Source organism: Lactuca virosa, chromosome 3 (genome assembly GCF_052849685.1).
Source record: "Lactuca virosa cultivar CGN04683 chromosome 3, Lactuca_virosa_CGN04683_v6, whole genome shotgun sequence".
NCBI lineage: Eukaryota > Viridiplantae > Streptophyta > Magnoliopsida > Asterales > Asteraceae > Lactuca > Lactuca virosa.
Window position 1 is genome coordinate 428,227,057 of NC_136428.1, and position 18,845 is coordinate 428,245,901.

Consider the following 18,845-nt stretch of genomic DNA (forward strand, 5'->3'; position numbering starts at 1 on the left):
GGAGCTACGCGTTGGGACTTTTTTGGATCTTATCTTGTCAGCACAACATTCATGAGAGGTGAGTCTCCTCACCATACCAATGGGTCGAAGGCACCAAGGCCGACCCATTCTGTGTGATATGTGGCATACTTGTTAATTGTAGAGATACGTGTTATGATAGTTAGTTATGTTAGTGCTTTGCTATATGTATGTGTTACTTGCAGGGAAGACCATGGGGGGAGCCCATGACACTTGAATGTAAGACCATGTGGGGGAGCCCATGGATTTTCAGGTAAAGACCATGAGGGGAGCCCATGACACCTGGGTGTAAGACCATGTGGGGGAGCCCATGGCTTTCCAGTTAAAGACCATGGGAGGAGCCCATGACACTTAGGTATAAGACCATGTGGGGGAGCCCATGGCATCCTGGAGTAAGACCTTGGGAGGAGCCCACGACATCCTTATTTGTTGTATGCATGGCTTATGTGATATGTGTAGCTTTTATGGCTAATATGATATGTGTTATGTGGATTGTATGTGCGGTATGCTCTGGGGAACTCACTAAGCATTAACTTACAGTTTGTGGATTTGTTTCAGGTACTTCTGAGCCCAAGGGCAAGGGCAAGACTTGATGGCGCGACGTGCACTCTCTCAGACATTTTATGGGACACTCTGATGTTTTGACATAAAATTGTAATTGATATGAGCTTTGAAAACAATCGTATTTGGAATTTAAGGTTTATGGAAATGTATTTTGGTTAATCAAAAATGAAAAAATTCTTTTAAAAAATTGTGTCGTTACACAAACTTCCTTCAAGCTCCAAAGTCCTTCTACCACCTTCTTCTTCTTCTTCTTCTTCAAGAACACCATCAAAAACACAGAAATGAGCTCAAAATACACTCTTCTCACTTAGGGTTAGCTAGAGGGACGATTTTCAAATGGAGGTTGATGAGGGTGAAGGTCTTGGGGCCATAAAGATGTTTAAATAGGGTCCAAACCCTAAATTTTAGGGTTTGAAACCCTCGTACGTACGCCCTGCATACACGATGTACGACCAACGTACAAGGCCCCGCACATGTACGCCTTGCGTATGAGGCGTATGCCCAACATACTAAGCCTTTGGCCAAAATTACCAAAATACCACTATGGGCCAATTTGCAATCCTCCTCATGCACATGGGCTAAAATGCAGTATTCTTCATGTATAAGGTTAAAATCGAAATTACCACATCATTGGGATGTTACTTGAACTCGCTGTAAGGACAACCACATAATGTACCAAGAGCAGGGTAATCAATATTCATCCATAACACAATTGCACGTAGATTAAACTTTTCTCGTGCATATGCATCATATGTTTCGAATCAGTTATCATATAATATATGTAGATCATCAACCAAAGGTGATAAGAACACATCAATATCGTTTCCTGGTATTCCCGATATCAATAACGAAAGCACGATAAACTTTATCTTCATACACAACCATGGTGGAAGGCTGTAAATGATAGTTAACATAGGCTATACACTATAATTCCTATTTCCTCTATTCACATCGACCCCGTCATCCGAAATGCCTAGCCACAAATTTCTTGGTTCATTAGCAAAGTCAGGAAATTTCTCATCTATGACAGCCCATGTTGGTGAATTTGTTGGGTAACGTAAAACACCGATATCCACCTTTTTATCGGTTGTGTGCCATGTTAAATCTTTTGCAATAGTCTTTGAATGAAACAGTCGTTTCATTCGTAGAATAATTGGAAAGTACCACAAGACTCTTGCAGGAATATTCTCGTAAATTTTATTTTTTTCTTCATCCACCTTCCATCTTGATTAACCACAAGTGAGACATATTGTCGTGTCTTCGTATTCGCTCCTGTAAAGTATATAGTTGTTGACACATGCATGTATCTTTGTATACCTTGAACTCATTGCTTTGAATGCTTTCTTGACCTCATATGTACTACTGTACATTTCGTTTCCTTCTGGTAACATATTTTTGATCAAAACTAATAATTTTGTAAAGTACTTATCTGATACTCCATACTTACTCTTCAAGTTGAGTAGCTGTATGATTGCAGATAACTTTGTGAAGTTAGGACACCCTTTATATAGGGGCTTCTCAACATCTCCTATCAGTTCTCTAAACTTGTCAAGGTCCCCAATGAAAATTTCTTCTGTAGCTTCAACCATCTCCACTGTTTCTGCAACATATGTTGGCATTTCTCTTGTGAAGTCCGTGGATTCAACAACGTATGATGTGTCCATGGCAAAATCCTCTTCATAAACATAATTACTTGGTGGTTCCTCTTTTTCTCCAATTTTGGTCCAGTTCGTGTAGGTTTGATTAACTCCACTGTTGAATATGTGAGCATCTACCACACCCACCGAATGAGATATGTGGTTTACACACTTAATACATGGATATGGAATTATTATATATTTTTTTGTATCTAGAAGATCGATATTCCTAGAAATCTTGTAATTGTGTACTGTATATTTCAAAAATTCTACAACACCGTTTATATAAGAACAAAATAGTAATTTTAGATCATATATGAAATAAAATAAAACTATTAATAAAACTACTAAGGACTGGTCATGAAACAAAATAAACAGAGAGACCATTTTCAACAAAAACTCAGTTAGAGACCGAACAAAATACAATGACTATTTAGGGGGTGTTTGGATAGGAAAAAAAGAGGGTGCTTATTGTTTATTGATTATTCCCACCACAATAAGCTAAGTTTAAGTGTTTGGATAAAATCCTTAAAAATCAGCTTATTGTGTTAGGAATAAGCTAAATAAGCTAATTTTAATAAGCATCCCCTTGCTTATTGCTTATTCCCACCACAGATAAGCTAATTTTAATATATATGTATATATATATATATATATATATATATATATATATATATATATATATATATATTTTTTTTTTTTTTTTTCTTAAAAAATAAAATAAAATTCCTCATTACTTACCTTAATGTTGTTATTCATCGGAGTAAAGACTGTTACGTTTCCCATTTATCAGATCTACCGAACGTTCGTTTGATAGCCGAAATCCGACCTCTGTATCAAAAACATTTACACACGAATCTTGCTTAATCTCACCGACAATTTTGCTCGAATTTCTCGTTTGGAAATCTTCACTAATAAGGTTTGATCATTGTTCGGTTTTTGATCTCGTTTGATCGGAGGAGATACGATGTGGAGCACGAATCTTGCGAATTTGAAAGAAAACCTAAATAAAATCGCCTTGGATGTTCACGATGATGACGATGAGGATGAAGCCGATGATTATGAGAAGCTATCGGAGATCCCTAATTCTAGAAACTCTTCGTTTTCTGATCGGAGAGTTTCTCTCAATCATAGTCGTAACTTTTCCCCCATCGCCAATGGTCTAGATTCGACTTCTAATTCAGAGGTGATTGCAATAAAACGTTGTTGTGTGTCAAATTGTATGGTGTGCGAGTTTTGTTGGTTTAGCTAACTCTGAGTTGGTTACGGGTTATTTCTGTTTGAATTGATTTACTACAACTTCTGTTTCTGAATTCACGTAGTTAGGGTTTCTGAGAGGGTTAGGTATCTACATCCTGGTGAACTTCGATTACGCTTGTGAGTGAGGTTACAGTAAATCTAGTTGATGTGCTCAGAAACGGAGGGCATTCTAAAGACATCGTCATTTAGGAGAAACTTGGATAGAGCAAACCAAAAATCCTGAGGGTTGGTGCATTATGAAAATCTCCTTGCTTGAATACCATGTGCATTTTGTTGCCTTTAGCTTGTTTTGTTACTTGATAATGCATTATTTCAATTTGAATGTTTAAATAAGTGCTAGAAAGCATGTTTTAGGATGGCCTTTTTGTTTAAAAGATATTCTATATCGCCTTAGAATCCGTTGCAGGTGCCAGGTAGATATAATGCTTCTGAATGAGCTTACACCCTAAATTTGTAGTTTGTATTTTCTTAAATCCATGGCAGAATAACAGCATAGTAGCAATAATTGAACAATCCACTCCATGTGGCAGTTTATGGGAATATTAGTTCTATAATGGTAGTTTGGATCTAGCAGATGAAATTTCTTGCCAGATATATTGCTAGTGATTTGGACTGTCACAAGTGTTGAATCCATTGTAAATGCTATGGCTTCATGAGTTCACGTGAATGTTGTAAAATAGAATCCACAGATGCCTTGAATGTTGTTAAATGCTATAAGCTATAATTTCCTGAATTTCTGCTCATGGTTGGGCATTCTGTGTCACTTTTCTGAAAAATTGATTTTCTTGAGCAGACGTGCATTTTTTGCTTAAATCATTTTGTATTTGCAGATTGAACAATACAAAGCAGAGATCAAGAGGCTTCAGGAATCTGAGGCACAGATCAAGGCACTATCAGTTAATTATGCAGCTTTACTAAAAGAAAGAGAGGTACTATTTTGTTTTTTGGACTTGTTATTTCCAAACTACCCTTACATTAAAAAAGGTATGGTCCAGCTTATTACTTCTGTAGTGTGTATTGTGTAATGTAACCCATGACTAAATATTGCAAAGAATGGTGGCTCTCTGTATGTACTATTAATGCAATATATTATCAGCCAAATCTTCTATGATAGTCTAGGAATGTAACAAGATAATACATATGATATGTTCTGCTCAATCTGTAAATGAACAAGATAATACAAAAATAGGCAAGTGTCAAGTTCATTTTGTTGCTAGTTTGAAACTATCTCGCTTCCTGTATTCAAGTTCCAATCATTATTAGCCTCTTTAAATATTTGGAAAAATATGGTGGATAGTGTTAAATATTTGTTACTTTTAGAGACTTGTAAAAGTGATCGATGTTCCATTCACAGGATCGTATTTCTCGATTGAATGATGAAAAAAGTTTGTTTAAGAAAAACCTTGATGCATATAGAAGCGAGAGTTTGAAGTCTTCAGCAAATAGCCCAAAAGGGTCCAAGGTAACTTTATGAATTATAGTTATTTACTTCTTTGCTTTCTTTAATATGTTAAGTGATACATTTATCTATTATTTGCATATGGGCTTTTTAGTATTCACAACTGCGCGTTTAATCAACTTTACAACCCGAACCCATAGGAGTTTGTTTGAGATTTTTAACCCTTTTATTAAACGGGTCAACTTGATGAATCCTGGGTTAGGGTTGAAATATTTGACATGAAATCATCCTGCATATTTGTTTTCATTTTGTATGGATAACTAATTTTTAGTTGTTTTTCTTTGAACTTTGAACAATTGTTTAAGTTTGTAACATATTTAACCAAGTCTAAACATTTTTGTTCTTTTATGTGAAGCTTGAAATTTGAATTTTTGTTTATTTATTAAAAAAGATTGGGTTGGGAAATTTTCAACCTATTTATATAAACCTGAACAGAACCTGACCAATTGCCAGCTCTAGTTTTGACTTTGAAAAACCCAATTATGTTTGGATTTTCAGTTGTTTTTTTAATTAATCTTTTGTTAGCCATGTTGATATAACTAAAAAATGAAACAAGTAGCTTACAAAAAAGTAATACAAGACGACGTAAAGGCATTTTCATTTTTTTAATTTTCAGTGGAAACGTAAAGGCATGTTCATTATTATAATTTAAAAATGCTTAATCAATTAAACTTATGCATGAAACGGCATTTGGTCCTTTTTCCGGGTTTAATACTAAAAAAAATCGATTTTTTTTTCTAGAAATCAAAAACCAGACCATCAGTTCTTCTGTTTTTTGTTTTGGTTTCAATTTTTTTGCACACCCATTCTTTTTTTCTTCATTTTCCTGATTTAACCTTTTACTTTTAAGGGGAATTTTTAACTTGCTTAAATGACAGCAGAAAAACCGTTCTTTTGGAAAGAAGGTGGTGCAAAATGGTGTGATATTAAAAGAAGATGCATCAGGAAATGGAGTTTCACACTCGAATAAGAATGGGAATTCAAGCAGTGAAGGCAATGAAAAGGTAACAAATAAATGCTCATACACTTGTGTTGATAAAATAAAGTATGCATCTTTTAGTTTCAGGTAGTAAGTACATAATGAATGAATGAATTTAACGACAGATATATGAATAACTTCTAGGAGCTATCTGATTTGCTGGAGGAGAAAAACAAATCTCTTGCAAGACTTCAGTTAACACATGACCAAAAAATAAAAGGATTACAAGAGGAACTTGATAAAGAACGTGGAAAGCTGGCAAGTTTGCACTTCAGATTCCAAGGTATTCTTGTCTATGGTGGAATGGAATTGAATTTTGACTAAGTTTTTTAATTAATAGGCACACACATTATATCAATAGGCTGTGCTTTTCTGACATTTGCTCTTTCCTTAATTGGATATTGTCTGATGCCATAATTCATTTCTAGAGGAACAGAAGTTGAACAGATCTTTCCAGGATGAACAGAATAGCTTAAAGGCGGATAAAGAAAATGTAAGTTTTATATGTATTTATTTATATAAAACAAACAATAGTATACAAACAAATCATTAAAGAACAATTCCCTCATTTCTCATTACAAAGTAATGAAATTGAACTCCATTCCATTTCCTGCCAACTAAACATGTGAAAGATTCCAAAATGACTTTTGTTTTCTTTTTGTAGATGCTCACAGAGATGAATAAAATAAGAGATGAGCTGAGCAGAAAAGTATCTGAAATAAGACATTTGCAGATGGAATTAAACAAAAAGGAAAACACAGAAGCAAATGATGCTACTGAGCGTCTTAAAAGAACAGTGGCAGCCCTGGAAAAAGAGAACATTGATCTCAAGGTAAAAAAATTTCTTTAATAAAAGGACAATAATATATATTTCTTTTATTAATTCTCATTATCTTTATACATTTTGATTTTCTTTCATAGATGGAGAAAAAGGAACTCAAGGTTGCTTTGGAAGTTGCTAATAAATCTGCAACTTTAAATTCAAACGGTGTACACGAGGTTGGTTTCTTGTAGCTTTAACACCATGGTGCAAAAAATATATTATTCACTTTTTTAATTTTGAGTAAATTACAAAATGGTCCGTCGTCCCTGTGCTTTTGGTTTTTTACCATGTTCAGTCCAAAATTAAAACTTTTTCAATTTTGGTCCTTATTTTAAGATTTCAAATTGATTTTGGTCCCTGGGTATTTCTGATATTGGTCATTATTTCAACGTTTTGTATCGATTTTGGTCTTTAATTCAAGGTTTCATATCGATTTGGTTCTTATTTTAAGGCTACAGGGGCCAAAATGATATGAAATCTTGAAATAAGAACCAAAACTGAAAAAGGTTCCAGTTTAGATTAAACACTGTAAAATTCAGAAAGCATAAGGACCCTTTTTGTAATTTTGAGTAAATTAGAGAAATGGTCCTTGTGCTCTCTGATATTTACATTGTTTACTCCAAAACTGATACCTTTTCAGTTTGTCTTTATTTCAAGATTTCATATCAATTATGGTTCTTGTTTGTTTGAAGTTTTTAAGTCCAAAATCGATATGAAGCCTTGAAACAAGGACCAAAATTGAAAACTATTTCAGTTTTAGTCTAAAAAACAGAAATCATAAGGACCATTTCTGTAATTTACTCTTGAATTTTATTTATTTATTTATTTACGCGGGACCTACATTCTACACTTTTATACAACATGTTTTTTTAATGCTTCAGGTATCAGGAAGTTTTCCTGGCAAAGAAGAAATGGAGTCCTCTTTGCAGAAACTGGAAAAAGATCTGAAAGAAACATCAAATGAAAGGGACAAAGCATTACAACAACTAAATCGGCTTAAACAACATTTACTGGAAAAGGTTTTCATTTTTTATTTTCTTTAAATCTTAAATCTAATAAAAGTTTTGAGTAAATTACATTTTCTTTTGGTTCCTGAAAGTTATCTCTTGCAGTTTTGGTCCTTATTTTCAGTTTTTATAATGTTTTTGGTCCCTGTTAGCTGTTACAAGTAAAATGACTATTTTTGCGACCAAAATTGGAAAAATCAGCTATACTCGGGGACCAAAATGTAATTTACTCAAAAAAATTTAAAAAACAATCTACAGATTATACTCACTGGATGACTGTTTAATTTTGTTTAGGAGTCTGAAGATTCAGAAAAAATGGATGAAGACAGCAAGATAATCGAAGGGCTACGAGAAAACAATGAAAGTTTAAGAGCTCAAATAAGACAATTGGAGAGATCTTTGAATCAGGCAGAAGAGGTTAAGATGATAAATAGCAACGAACTTTTGAAGTCCAGGGAAATCATTAATGATTTAAATAAAAAAATAGATGCGAAAAATATCGAACTGTTAAATCTCCAAACTGCCCTTGGTCAGTATTATGCTGAAATAGAAGCTAAGGTAATTTAGTATTCTATTTTCTTTTTCTTTTAATTGGTGTCACGTGTTATGAATTTGTGTTTATCGTTTCTACTTGCATATGATCAGGAACATTTGGAAAGGGAATTGGCTTCTGCAAGAGAAGAATCTGCTAAACTTTCTGAGCGTTTAAAGGTTGGTATTAGAGTAGGTTACAAATTTGGTCCCTGTGGTATACTCAAAATCACAGATTTAGCCCAAGTTTCGCTTTTGCTTCAAATTTGTCCTCGTGGTTTCATTTTATAGCCGATTTGGTCCCCCTCTAACCGACCGTTACATGTGTCGCACACGAGGGCAAAAATGTCATTTTATGACTTTACCACTCATGTGTGATGCATGTGACAGGTTTGAACGACATTAGTTAGAGGGACCATATCCGCAATAAAATGAAACCACGAAGAAGTAACAAAAACGGAACTTGGACTAAACATGTGATTTTTGTATACCACAGGGAGGGACCAAATTTGTAAATTATAAATCTGTTCCCTGTGATGTACTAAAAAATCACATGTTTAGTCCAAGTTCCATTTCTATTACAAATTTGCTGGTGGTTTCATTTTCTTGCGGATGTGGTCTCTCCAACTTATGTCATTAAAAAAAGTGCCAAGTGCATCCTATACAAGGGCGAAAAGGTCATTTTAAAAAACACTCCCTCTCCCATCTACACTATATCAAGTAATAGATGTAGGAGAGAGTGACAAAATGACCTTTTTGCCCCCGAGTGGGATGCACATTCTGAACGTCCAGCTGGAGGTACAACAAAGCTAAAACCACAAGGGCAAATTCGTAACAGAAACACAACTTGGACTAAACCTGTGATTTGAGTACACCACAATACATTATACATGGAGTAAATTTGTAATTTTAGTCTTGGTTTTATCTCTCATTGTGTACATAATGTTATTGGTTGAATGTAATTACCAGGAGGCGTATGAACAAGTGGAGACAACAAAGCAGGAAAAGGAGGAAATAATGGAAAAACTCTCACATGCTGAAAGAGTCTTAGCAGAAGGAAAAGGGAGAGTGAATAAATTAGAAGAAGATAACAGCAAACTACGCCGTGCTCTTGAACAAAGCATGACAAGACTTAACAGAATGTCAATGGACTCTGATTTTTCTGTTGACAGGTCATTATTATTATTATTATTTTTTATTCATTTTCTTTCACAAGTATAATTCGTTAAATATATATATATATATATATATATATATATATATATATATATTGTATTTATATGAATGACTTTGTGTGTTGACTGCAGGCGGATTGTGATCAAATTGTTGGTGACTTACTTTCAGAGGAACCATAGTAAAGAGGTATGGAAAATCTCTCTTGGGTAATGTTTGATTTGAAGGAATGGAATCTTTCATTCCATTGGAATGAAAAAAAGAACCTCTTTGTTTTAGCATAATCCATAATGGAATATGATCCCTTCAATATAGTTAACTTTTATTCCTTATTCTTTATTATTATTTTTTTCACATTCCTTCATGGAATGGAGTAAAAGGTGCAAGATACTCCTTTTTTATGTATGTAATTTTTAGGGAATATATATATATTTTTAAAATCTGTTATATTTTGAACAATTTTGCAGTTTAACCACTTATACACTATTTTTTCCAACCAAAACATAAACACAATTTTCCAAATTAACAATTTTAACCTGATATCACTTAGACAAAATGGTTAATTTGAAAATTACTGTTGAAACCCGATGTAACAATGGTTAATTTGGAAAAATGTGTGAAACGTTGATGGTTTGATTGGAGAAAATAAAGTATTGGTGGTTAAACCAAACCACATAAGTTCCCAAAACATAATTTATTATTTTATTTTGTAAATTGACCTTTTGGTTGCAAGTTCATTTTTTACAAATAACTAAAATATTATTATTCTTATTTTGGTTTTTACGAGCTTTTATCATGTTTATTTTGTAAATAATACTAGTTTTTTTATAATTAAACTAGTGTATAGTGTGGAGTTTATCTGCATATAACATCAAAGATCAAAAGTCCATTCCATTCCTACAAGTGGAAGTCCACTGTCCACCAAACATGATGATGGAATGTAATGACTCATTCCATTCCATTCATGAACATGGTTTATTCATTTTTCATATGTATATATGTTGTGTGGGTGGTTTTAGGTTCTGGATCTTATGGTACGCATGCTAGGATTCTCTGAGGATGAGAAACAGAGGATCGGGGTCGCTCAGCAAGGAGCAGCAGGCAAAAGTGTTGTCCGTGGTGTTTTTGGTCTACCAGGTCGTCTAGTTGGTGGCATGTTAAGTGGGGCCTCATCCGATACTTCTGCCAACATGGCATCAGATAATCAGGTAATTCTATCCACTCATTTTGCCCTTTTTCTTTTCTTTTTGGTTAAATATTGTGTTCCGTTTAATTTTGTAGCATTATTTATATTAATTCAAATAAACACCCTTCAGTTTATAACAGCTCTTAAATGAACAGTCATTTTTAATTCAACATTATTTTTAAACAGAAGGGTAAAATGGTCATTTCATTTTGCTCACATTCATTCGGTCCAATCAAGAAATAATTTCTGTGTACAACACTTACTCCGGACAAATAAATAAACAGTGGTTTATAATTTCAATTTATAACACTTATTAAAATAAACAGTCATTTGTTATTGTGCTTCACTTCTAATTTGAAGGGTAAAATGGTCATTTAGTCTTTACTCTTTATAATTTATATAGAGTATGTTAAACATTTCTATTAACAAGTAAAAAAGAAAAATACAAGTATGTTGCTATTATGGGTAAAAGATAAAGTACATTGCTTATATAGATAGCAAGAGTAAAGTAGGTGTTGTTATGGTTATGGAGTAATTGTAAGTTTTTTGTATGTTTTTCAGTCGTTTGCGGATATGTGGGTTGATTTTCTATTAAAAGAAGGTGAAGAAAGGGAAAAGAGAGAATCCTCATCCTCCTCCTCCTCTCAAAACAATGTTGATGGAATTGGAATTGGAATTAGTAGTAGTAATCCAATTCCCGCAAACCACACTTCACGTAATTCCGAGTTTTCAACAGTTCCTCTCGCATCACCAGACAACAATCCAAGTAGATTCTCAAGACAAATTCCAAGATACTAAAGCAAGGATTTTGGCTTGTTTGTTCGTTTGTTTGTGTAGTTTTAGTTACTTGCTTACATATGATATCTATAGTTATATATCCATGTTCAATTTATTCTTTTGATTTATAAATTGTGAGAGTGTATTCTTGATAAGATGATGATGATGATGATGATGATGTTGCATACATGAAATATGCTTATTTGTAGACTTTCAGAATATGATGATATATATGGATGAATTCCATTAACCACTTTTAGTTTTCCATAAATATTAGGGTTATTAAGATAAAAGCACAAAAAAGTGTCATTTGGGTTTAATTAGTCCTTTGCACCTCTTGGACCATTAAAATCAAAATTTACATATGAATTATACCCTTTTTACTCTTTTAGATTTGTGAAGCAGTTACCTGGCTACTTCATTGACTTATATTTGACACTTGTTAAATGATAGGTAACCAACTCACCACGACCATCTCCTGCCCCCACTACCATCCAAATCTAGAACATATTCGACCATATAAGATGCTGCCTTATTGTTATCTTACCGAAGCTCTCTTCCTTTATTCGTAAATTGTGAAACACACACAAACACATTTGTATTGGAGATGAGTCATAAAGCTTTTTGAGATAAATCTATCTATCTTGTTGCTGCTTCACCGGAGATCTAATACTAGTCGGAGATGCTCTCTTCAACTTTATCTTCATCACCACTCTAATTACATTAGAGTTTTTGTTTTCCCTTCAAGCAGGTCAGACATGAGAGTTGTACCTCTTAATGAAACCTCTACCAAAAACTTGCAATAACTCCATCAACCAATTTTCCTTTCATCCATTCTCGATCCCTCTTTCTAGCTAACCATCTGCCTGCCTTCTTGTTGGAGATTACCCTCTCTCTCTCTCTCTATATATATATATATATATATATATATATATATATATATATATATATATATATATACCTTAATAAGCATTTAGCATGTTTTGCTGAATTTTAAGAGGTACAAATAATAATGTTATATGTACAATTAATTTATGCATTCCAATCTCATTTGGTCAATAAAGTCAAAAAGTCAAAGGTTGAGAATGGGTCATTCGATTCAAATTTTTCTGAAAGCCCCGCATAGAATGCGTTTGACCAGTCTGTTGAATCCGAGATCTTGGCCAATATACGAGGAATCTGGCCAGTCTCCCTTATATCTGGCGTCTTTCTGTTGAGCACTTGAACTTCATCGCCTTCATCTCCACGCTCTTTCAACGCCTTCCTCAATCTCTCTTCTTCCCTCTAAGAGAAACCCTAAACGTCGCCTTCAACTAGATTTAAATACTTCTTACCAATGCCATCACACTACCTTCTACCACCAATATCACCGCGAGAATATCTTCCAACCACACACCCACCTCATCGCTACTTCACCAACAGAAACCTTAGCCTCAACTTTGTCACTTTCTTTGTTTCCAGAATCCCGTCAACACCGTGCTCCGTCAGCACCATCCATCGCCACTCTTTTCCTCATTCACCACGAGAACTTTACCACCACCAATAAACTTGGTATTGTTTGTTGTCAACTTCAAGATCTGAGAAAAATCGAAGGAGATACAGAGAAACACATAGATGGGAAATATGAAGGCTGATGGAGACCCGAAACCTGGATCAAGAACGTGGGCTTTTTTATTAATGATAAAAGGTGACATTTCGTTGTTACCTTTTCTTTTGCAGGTTTCTTTTGCTACAGTATAAAATCAGAAGAGCAGGAAGAAATGAAAATCTCGATTTAATTTGTTTTTAGACAAACCCCTCTCTGTCAGGTACTCCCAAAAGTAATTTTTATCTGTGATCATTTTTGCTGGATGTTGTCTTATGAAACACTACATAAACATCAGAAAGCTTTTCTAACTTGAAATTTTGTTTGTTTGAAAGATTTTTGCTTTTTAGGGGTTTGACTGCTGATGCAAGTTATGGAAAGATTGCAATAAAAGTTATACTTTGGCTTAATTAACAAGCATATAACATATAGATTTGCTAAAGTTTATACTTATTATTGTTTAACATTTTGTTTCAGCCACCCAAATGACTGTTAATGACCAATGAAATTGATGAAGGACTAAAGAGGTGGAAGATCCTATTCTTTCAACATCATTCTCAACATTGTAAGGGCTATTAAGGATTCTCAATTCTGCCATGTTTAACATTTAGTTTTAGCAAACAAATTATTTGTCTTGGGTTTGTCAAAGATATGCATTATTTAGCTATTTTTGATGGTTAACTGATTTACAAAAAATCATTTATGTCTGAAAAGAAGATTATTTTTTATTTCACTTATGTGGTTATAAAGTTTGTAGATGTTGTATATGTGTATGTATGTATGTGTCTATCTGTTTGTGTATCTTTGTATGTATCTGTGTTTATATGTGTGTGTATAATAGTTAATGGGAAAAACAAGTTCTTAATTTGATTTTTTTTTCTCAGATTTGGAAACAAATGAGTGCTTGGAGAGGCATAGTGGATGTTGGCATACTGAAGATCGTATTTGAGATGCTTGAAAGAGGGACGCTTGAGAAGAATTACTTATTAAGGTATGTTAAAATGGTTTATGATCCTTATGTTTGTTTGTGTTCATTTCAACTATTTTTGAGTTTTTATGTTCCTCTGTTTTTCATTTATATTGTTTAGTTATTCCAATGGTTTTCTTGGTCTTTAAATGAACATCATTTTTCCATGAAATTGCTTAATATCTAACCACATCGTGATAATATCTTGTAGCAAAGAGAGCACATTCCATCTGAAGATCCACTTGAAGCAGCTTGAAAAGTTAAAAAAGAAATTGCTACACATGCTCAGACATTGTTTAGGTAATCATGTTCTGTAATTTATGAAAATGTATAAATCTATAACAACCATATAGAGCCACATCATTTGTTATATGGTTTCAGTTTTACATAATTTTATGTTATCTTATCTTTCGCTGGTTGTTTCAATAGAAAATTTATGTTATCTTATATAAATAGATTGCCCCTAACTAAGAGTCAGAGGGGATGTCTGATGGTGTAAATTATGGTTCTTTATCTTATTGAACATAACCAAACCTTCGAACTGGTCAAGGTAGTCCAAAAGCATAATGGGATGAACAAGGAGCATGCATTCTATTGATGTAGTTTCTTTTAATTGTGTTACTAGGGACATTTACTTTCATTGTATTTCTATTAGAAAGCTATCTGTTTAATCTATTATGCACACCATCTGTTTTTGAAAAATGCAACTACAAGTAATGTACTTTAATTTTAAAATAAAGCACATGAGACAATATAGTTTATATTTTTGAATTTACTTTTAAAAAGTTTAGTTTCTAATTTGGAACATGATATTTCTTGCATTAAGCACCATTCTTTCATTTCTTTCCATTACAACAAAAATAGCAATCTACTTACATTTTTGTTTTGTATTTCAAAATTATTGTCCATTGCTATTACTTGCGTGGTAGCAACTTACATCATTTTAATGTATTTACCCATAAAAAAAGTAAGCTTTCATTTGGAATTTTGGAGTTAGCCATTGTATGAGATTAAAACCATAAGCCCTTTTACAACATTGGCTATCCTTATTCCGGTTCAGATCCTCATTACAGGAATAACTAATGGATTTTCAAAATGTTATGAATTGGCTTGATCATGTAAATACCCTCCTATAGACTATCTTTTTGAAGGTATGATATAATATTATCTTATATTTCCCTATTTCTCATAAAAATTGTAATATTTTCAAATACACTTCCTACATTATTCACATAATCACATGACTATGGGTGACATTTATGGTTCCTTATTTAAAAATTGTCATTTACTTTTGTTTAAACTGTGATGCTTATAAATTATATAGTGTAAATGTTTTTTGTTTGTTAACTGATTTCTATTTTTGAGATTTTGATTTTTTGATTATTTTCAGGGGAATAAGCTTCAGCTAAAATTTGGAATCCATTTAAAATAAAGTTGGATATTTTGTTCCAAACTAATTTGTTTTTTTCCAAGCCCACTCCATAAATTTTCTAAAAGGATATTACTTCATAGTAACATTTAAAGAGATAATTATATTATAATACCGGAAGTTATATAGATAACTATGTTAGTTTTTTTATTTAAAGACTGAAATATGATAACGTTGTAATGCATATAATAAAAAGTAAAAAAAACGTTTAAATTATAATATGACTGTTGCGAATGGTATTTATGAATTTAATATTTAATATTTAATATAGTCGGAATCAGGCCCAATAGTGCTCACCCATAAAGAAAACTATTTGTCATATGTCTAAAAAATTTTAATAGTTGAAAACAGATTCTCATAAATTTAAACGAAAATATACTTTGGTTTTATTGTCGTGCATCAGGTTAATAGTTGTAATCCTTCCATGTTTTTTATTAGATATTGGCCAACTATTGGGTTGAAAATTTTCATAGTATAATACATTCTAATTTTGTTTGTATCAATATTTATTTTTTAATATAATGGATTAAGCTTATTTGTATTGTAATGCTTTTTTATATGCAATTTATATAAAACTGAATTATGAAAGTAGTATTTTTACTTTTTATATTATATTTAATATATAATCGAGCCAAGTTGAGCCGCTTGACATTGCATCAACTTGGATCGGCTCCATTGCCACACCCTTAGAGACCCCTTGATCATGAAAGTTGATTGAATCTTACTTGAATCATAGAGTGTTTGGCTCGTGGATTTCAAAGAAATTTGAAAGTATTGGAATATAAATTTCAGTAAAATTTATGTTTATTTTGAAAAATCAAAAGAATGTTAATTCTTTAAATTTCATTAAATTGTATGTTCGGATGAGTTGGTCATTCTTTGTTAAAAGCAAAGAATTTTGATTCCATTTCTTATATTTTATTATATAATGTCCTCCCACATCTTTATTTAATTATCATTATTTCTGAAAGAAATTAGCGTTCAGAAATTATCTGCACCCGTCGCTTAGTGCGGGTAAACGGCTAGTGTGTATATATATATATATATATATCCACAAAACCGGATTGTCAGACGATATCATCCTTACTCTTTTTGAACAATCTATGTACACATTGATTGGTTAAATGTCATTTAACAAGAATTAAACATAAGTTAATGTCCACTTGACCCGATTACATATCATTTAACAAGAGTTAAACATCAGTTAATGTCCACTTGACCCAAGTAACCGATTGACTGCTTCATAGGTCTGAAAATGATATAATTGACATTTAATTTTGATTTTAATGGTCTAAGAGAGAGGTGTAAAAAAAAGTTTAGTGACCCATTAAACCCAAATGTGATACTTTTTTGTGGTTTTATGTCAATAACCCTAAAATATTATTGTTGGGCCGTTTTTCCTATTTCACTCTTTCGTATTCTTGTTAAAAGATAAAATAAATCTTTAAATATTTATACTTTAGGATGTCATTTTGTATTTTATCTTCCAATATGCTAAAAAATAGAATGTAATAATCTTTCATATTCTTGTTAAAAGATAAAATAAATCTTTAAATATTTATACTTTAGGATGTCATTTTGTATTTTATCTTCCAATATGCTAAAAAATAGAATGTAATAAGCCTAAAAAGTCAAAGTTGATAAAGTTCTCATTAGACTAAAATAAATCTTTAAATATTTATACTTTAGTATGTCATTTTGTATTTTATCTTCCAATATGCTAAAAAATAGAATGTAATAAGCCTAAAAAGTCAAAGTTGATAAAGTTCTCATTAGACTAATTTGTTACATTTTTTTTTATTTTTTTGTTACGGTGGTATTATATATATATATATATATATATATATATATATATATATATATATATATATATATATATATATATATATAAAAGTGAATATGTGGCTGTTATGTATGTAAACTTAGGTATAAAACCTTTTAAATGACATAGTTTTAAACAAAACAAATGCAGTTTCATTTTCTCTTAAGTTTGTTTTAATAGAATACCATTGTATTGAGTTAAATTATGGAATGAAAAATATAAATTATATATCTTTTTATTGCAAAACATCATTGAAGTTTATAGTGAAAGTAAAAAATGTGGGCCAGCCACCGGTGCCTCAAACGTCGAATCCCTGATGAACGATCTGATGAGGAAGGACGGCCAGCCACCGGTGCCTCAAACGTCGATCGACGCCATGCCGACTGTGGAGATAAAAGGTACGGATGAAATAGAGAGTTTAGGGGGTGAGTGTGTGATATGCTTGGAAGAATGGGGGTGTGTGGAAAAATGGCTGAAGATTTTAGGAATGGAGAAACCTTAACTAAGAATGAAGATTGAAGAAGGAAGAAGATCGTGAAGAACAGCAGCGTGCAACAATTCAGTCGACAATGGAAGCCAGCTCCGACCTTCCTCTATTCTTCGAAATTATGAACGATGGCGATGATGATCTTGGGTACAAAGAAGATTGTTGATGGGGATCGGTGGAAGTGGTGAGGCGTTGTTGTAAATCGAGGGGGTGGTCGTCGATGGAAGATTTTTATGGTGGAATAGGGTTTTTGATAGTGAACGCTGTATATAAGAATGAGAAGAAATTAGGTCAAAGTCAAAATAACTAACATAATTATAGGAAGTATTTGTGGAAGTTATTTACAAAATTACTTTATTACCCTTATTTATTTATTTAATTATTTAATTTTGATTGGCCCACATTTATGCATACAATAACCCAATAAAAACTTTAAACACCTGAAACTATCTCATATATATATATATATATATATATATATATATATATATATATATATGTTCAATCGAGAACATTTCTTATTGCGAGAACATTTGAAAACAAATTTTAACTACTAATTTTTAAATGTTGAAATTTTAATGATATGATAAAAAAATAATTTAATTTTATTAAAACATAATTAGAACTTTATTTTTATTTTTATAGACATTCTCTCTCTTATTTCTCTCTCTCTCTATATATATCTCTCTCATATTTCTCTCTCTATGTATCTATCTCCTATTTCTTTCTCTACATATCTTTCTCTCTCTACATATCTCTATTCTATTTCTCTCTCTACATATCTTTCTCTCCCGTTTCTCTCTTTACATATCTTTCTCTCTCTACACATCTTTTTGGGTAATTTGAACCAACATCACCATTGACTAGGCTCATCGTTAACTATCTCTCTCCGTAAGTCCCAATTGACAGTGAAGTTGATCTCTACAAAGACGGTCTATGAGAGCTTCTAGATAGTAATTTTTCAGTCTATACACCTGCGTTTTTTCAACCTAAATTGACTCGATTTCTCACGAAATTCATGAAATTAAACTTATAATGAATGACTAATCGATGTCTAATACTTGATTTCACATCATAGAAGACGTTCTACTTGAAAAATTCCCTTATGTTTTCCTGTTGTTGATGAATTACGAACTTGCTT

At 32.4% G+C, this 18,845-nt stretch overlaps 1 protein-coding gene and 1 long non-coding RNA gene across 7 annotated transcripts; both read left to right on the forward strand.

Annotated features, from left to right (window-relative positions):
- The first annotated feature begins 2,977 nt into the window (after window positions 1–2,977).
- Window positions 2,978–11,601, forward strand: GC4 (golgin Putative 4). Of its 2 annotated transcripts, none has more exons than XM_079087114.1 (15): window positions 2,978–3,405; window positions 4,310–4,408; window positions 4,834–4,941; window positions 5,817–5,942; window positions 6,062–6,200; window positions 6,346–6,410; window positions 6,582–6,749; window positions 6,839–6,916; window positions 7,622–7,759; window positions 8,042–8,305; window positions 8,393–8,458; window positions 9,248–9,450; window positions 9,586–9,640; window positions 10,471–10,659; window positions 11,199–11,601. In XM_079087114.1, exons 1-15 carry the CDS (start codon window positions 3,187–3,189, stop codon window positions 11,433–11,435), a joined length of 2,154 nt encoding a protein of 717 aa, XP_078943240.1. In that variant the 5' UTR covers window positions 2,978–3,186; the 3' UTR covers window positions 11,436–11,601. The 2 variants fall into 2 exon arrangements, with proteins under 2 accessions (XP_078943240.1, XP_078943241.1); XM_079087115.1 differs by having other exon boundaries at window positions 2,979–3,405; window positions 5,820–5,942.
- Window positions 11,602–12,443: 842 nt separating this feature from the next.
- LOC145163225 (uncharacterized) lies at window positions 12,444–15,474 on the forward strand. 5 transcript variants are annotated; one of them, XR_013739661.1, is made up of 5 exons: window positions 12,444–13,222; window positions 13,335–13,369; window positions 13,477–13,564; window positions 13,884–13,990; window positions 14,178–14,378. It is a non-coding gene; the product is annotated as an uncharacterized LOC145163225 (long non-coding RNA). The 5 variants fall into 5 exon arrangements; XR_013739660.1 differs by having other exon boundaries at window positions 12,449–13,369; XR_013739658.1 differs by adding an exon at window positions 15,357–15,474 and having other exon boundaries at window positions 12,452–13,564; window positions 14,178–14,266.
- Window positions 15,475–18,845: the final 3,371 nt, after the last annotated feature.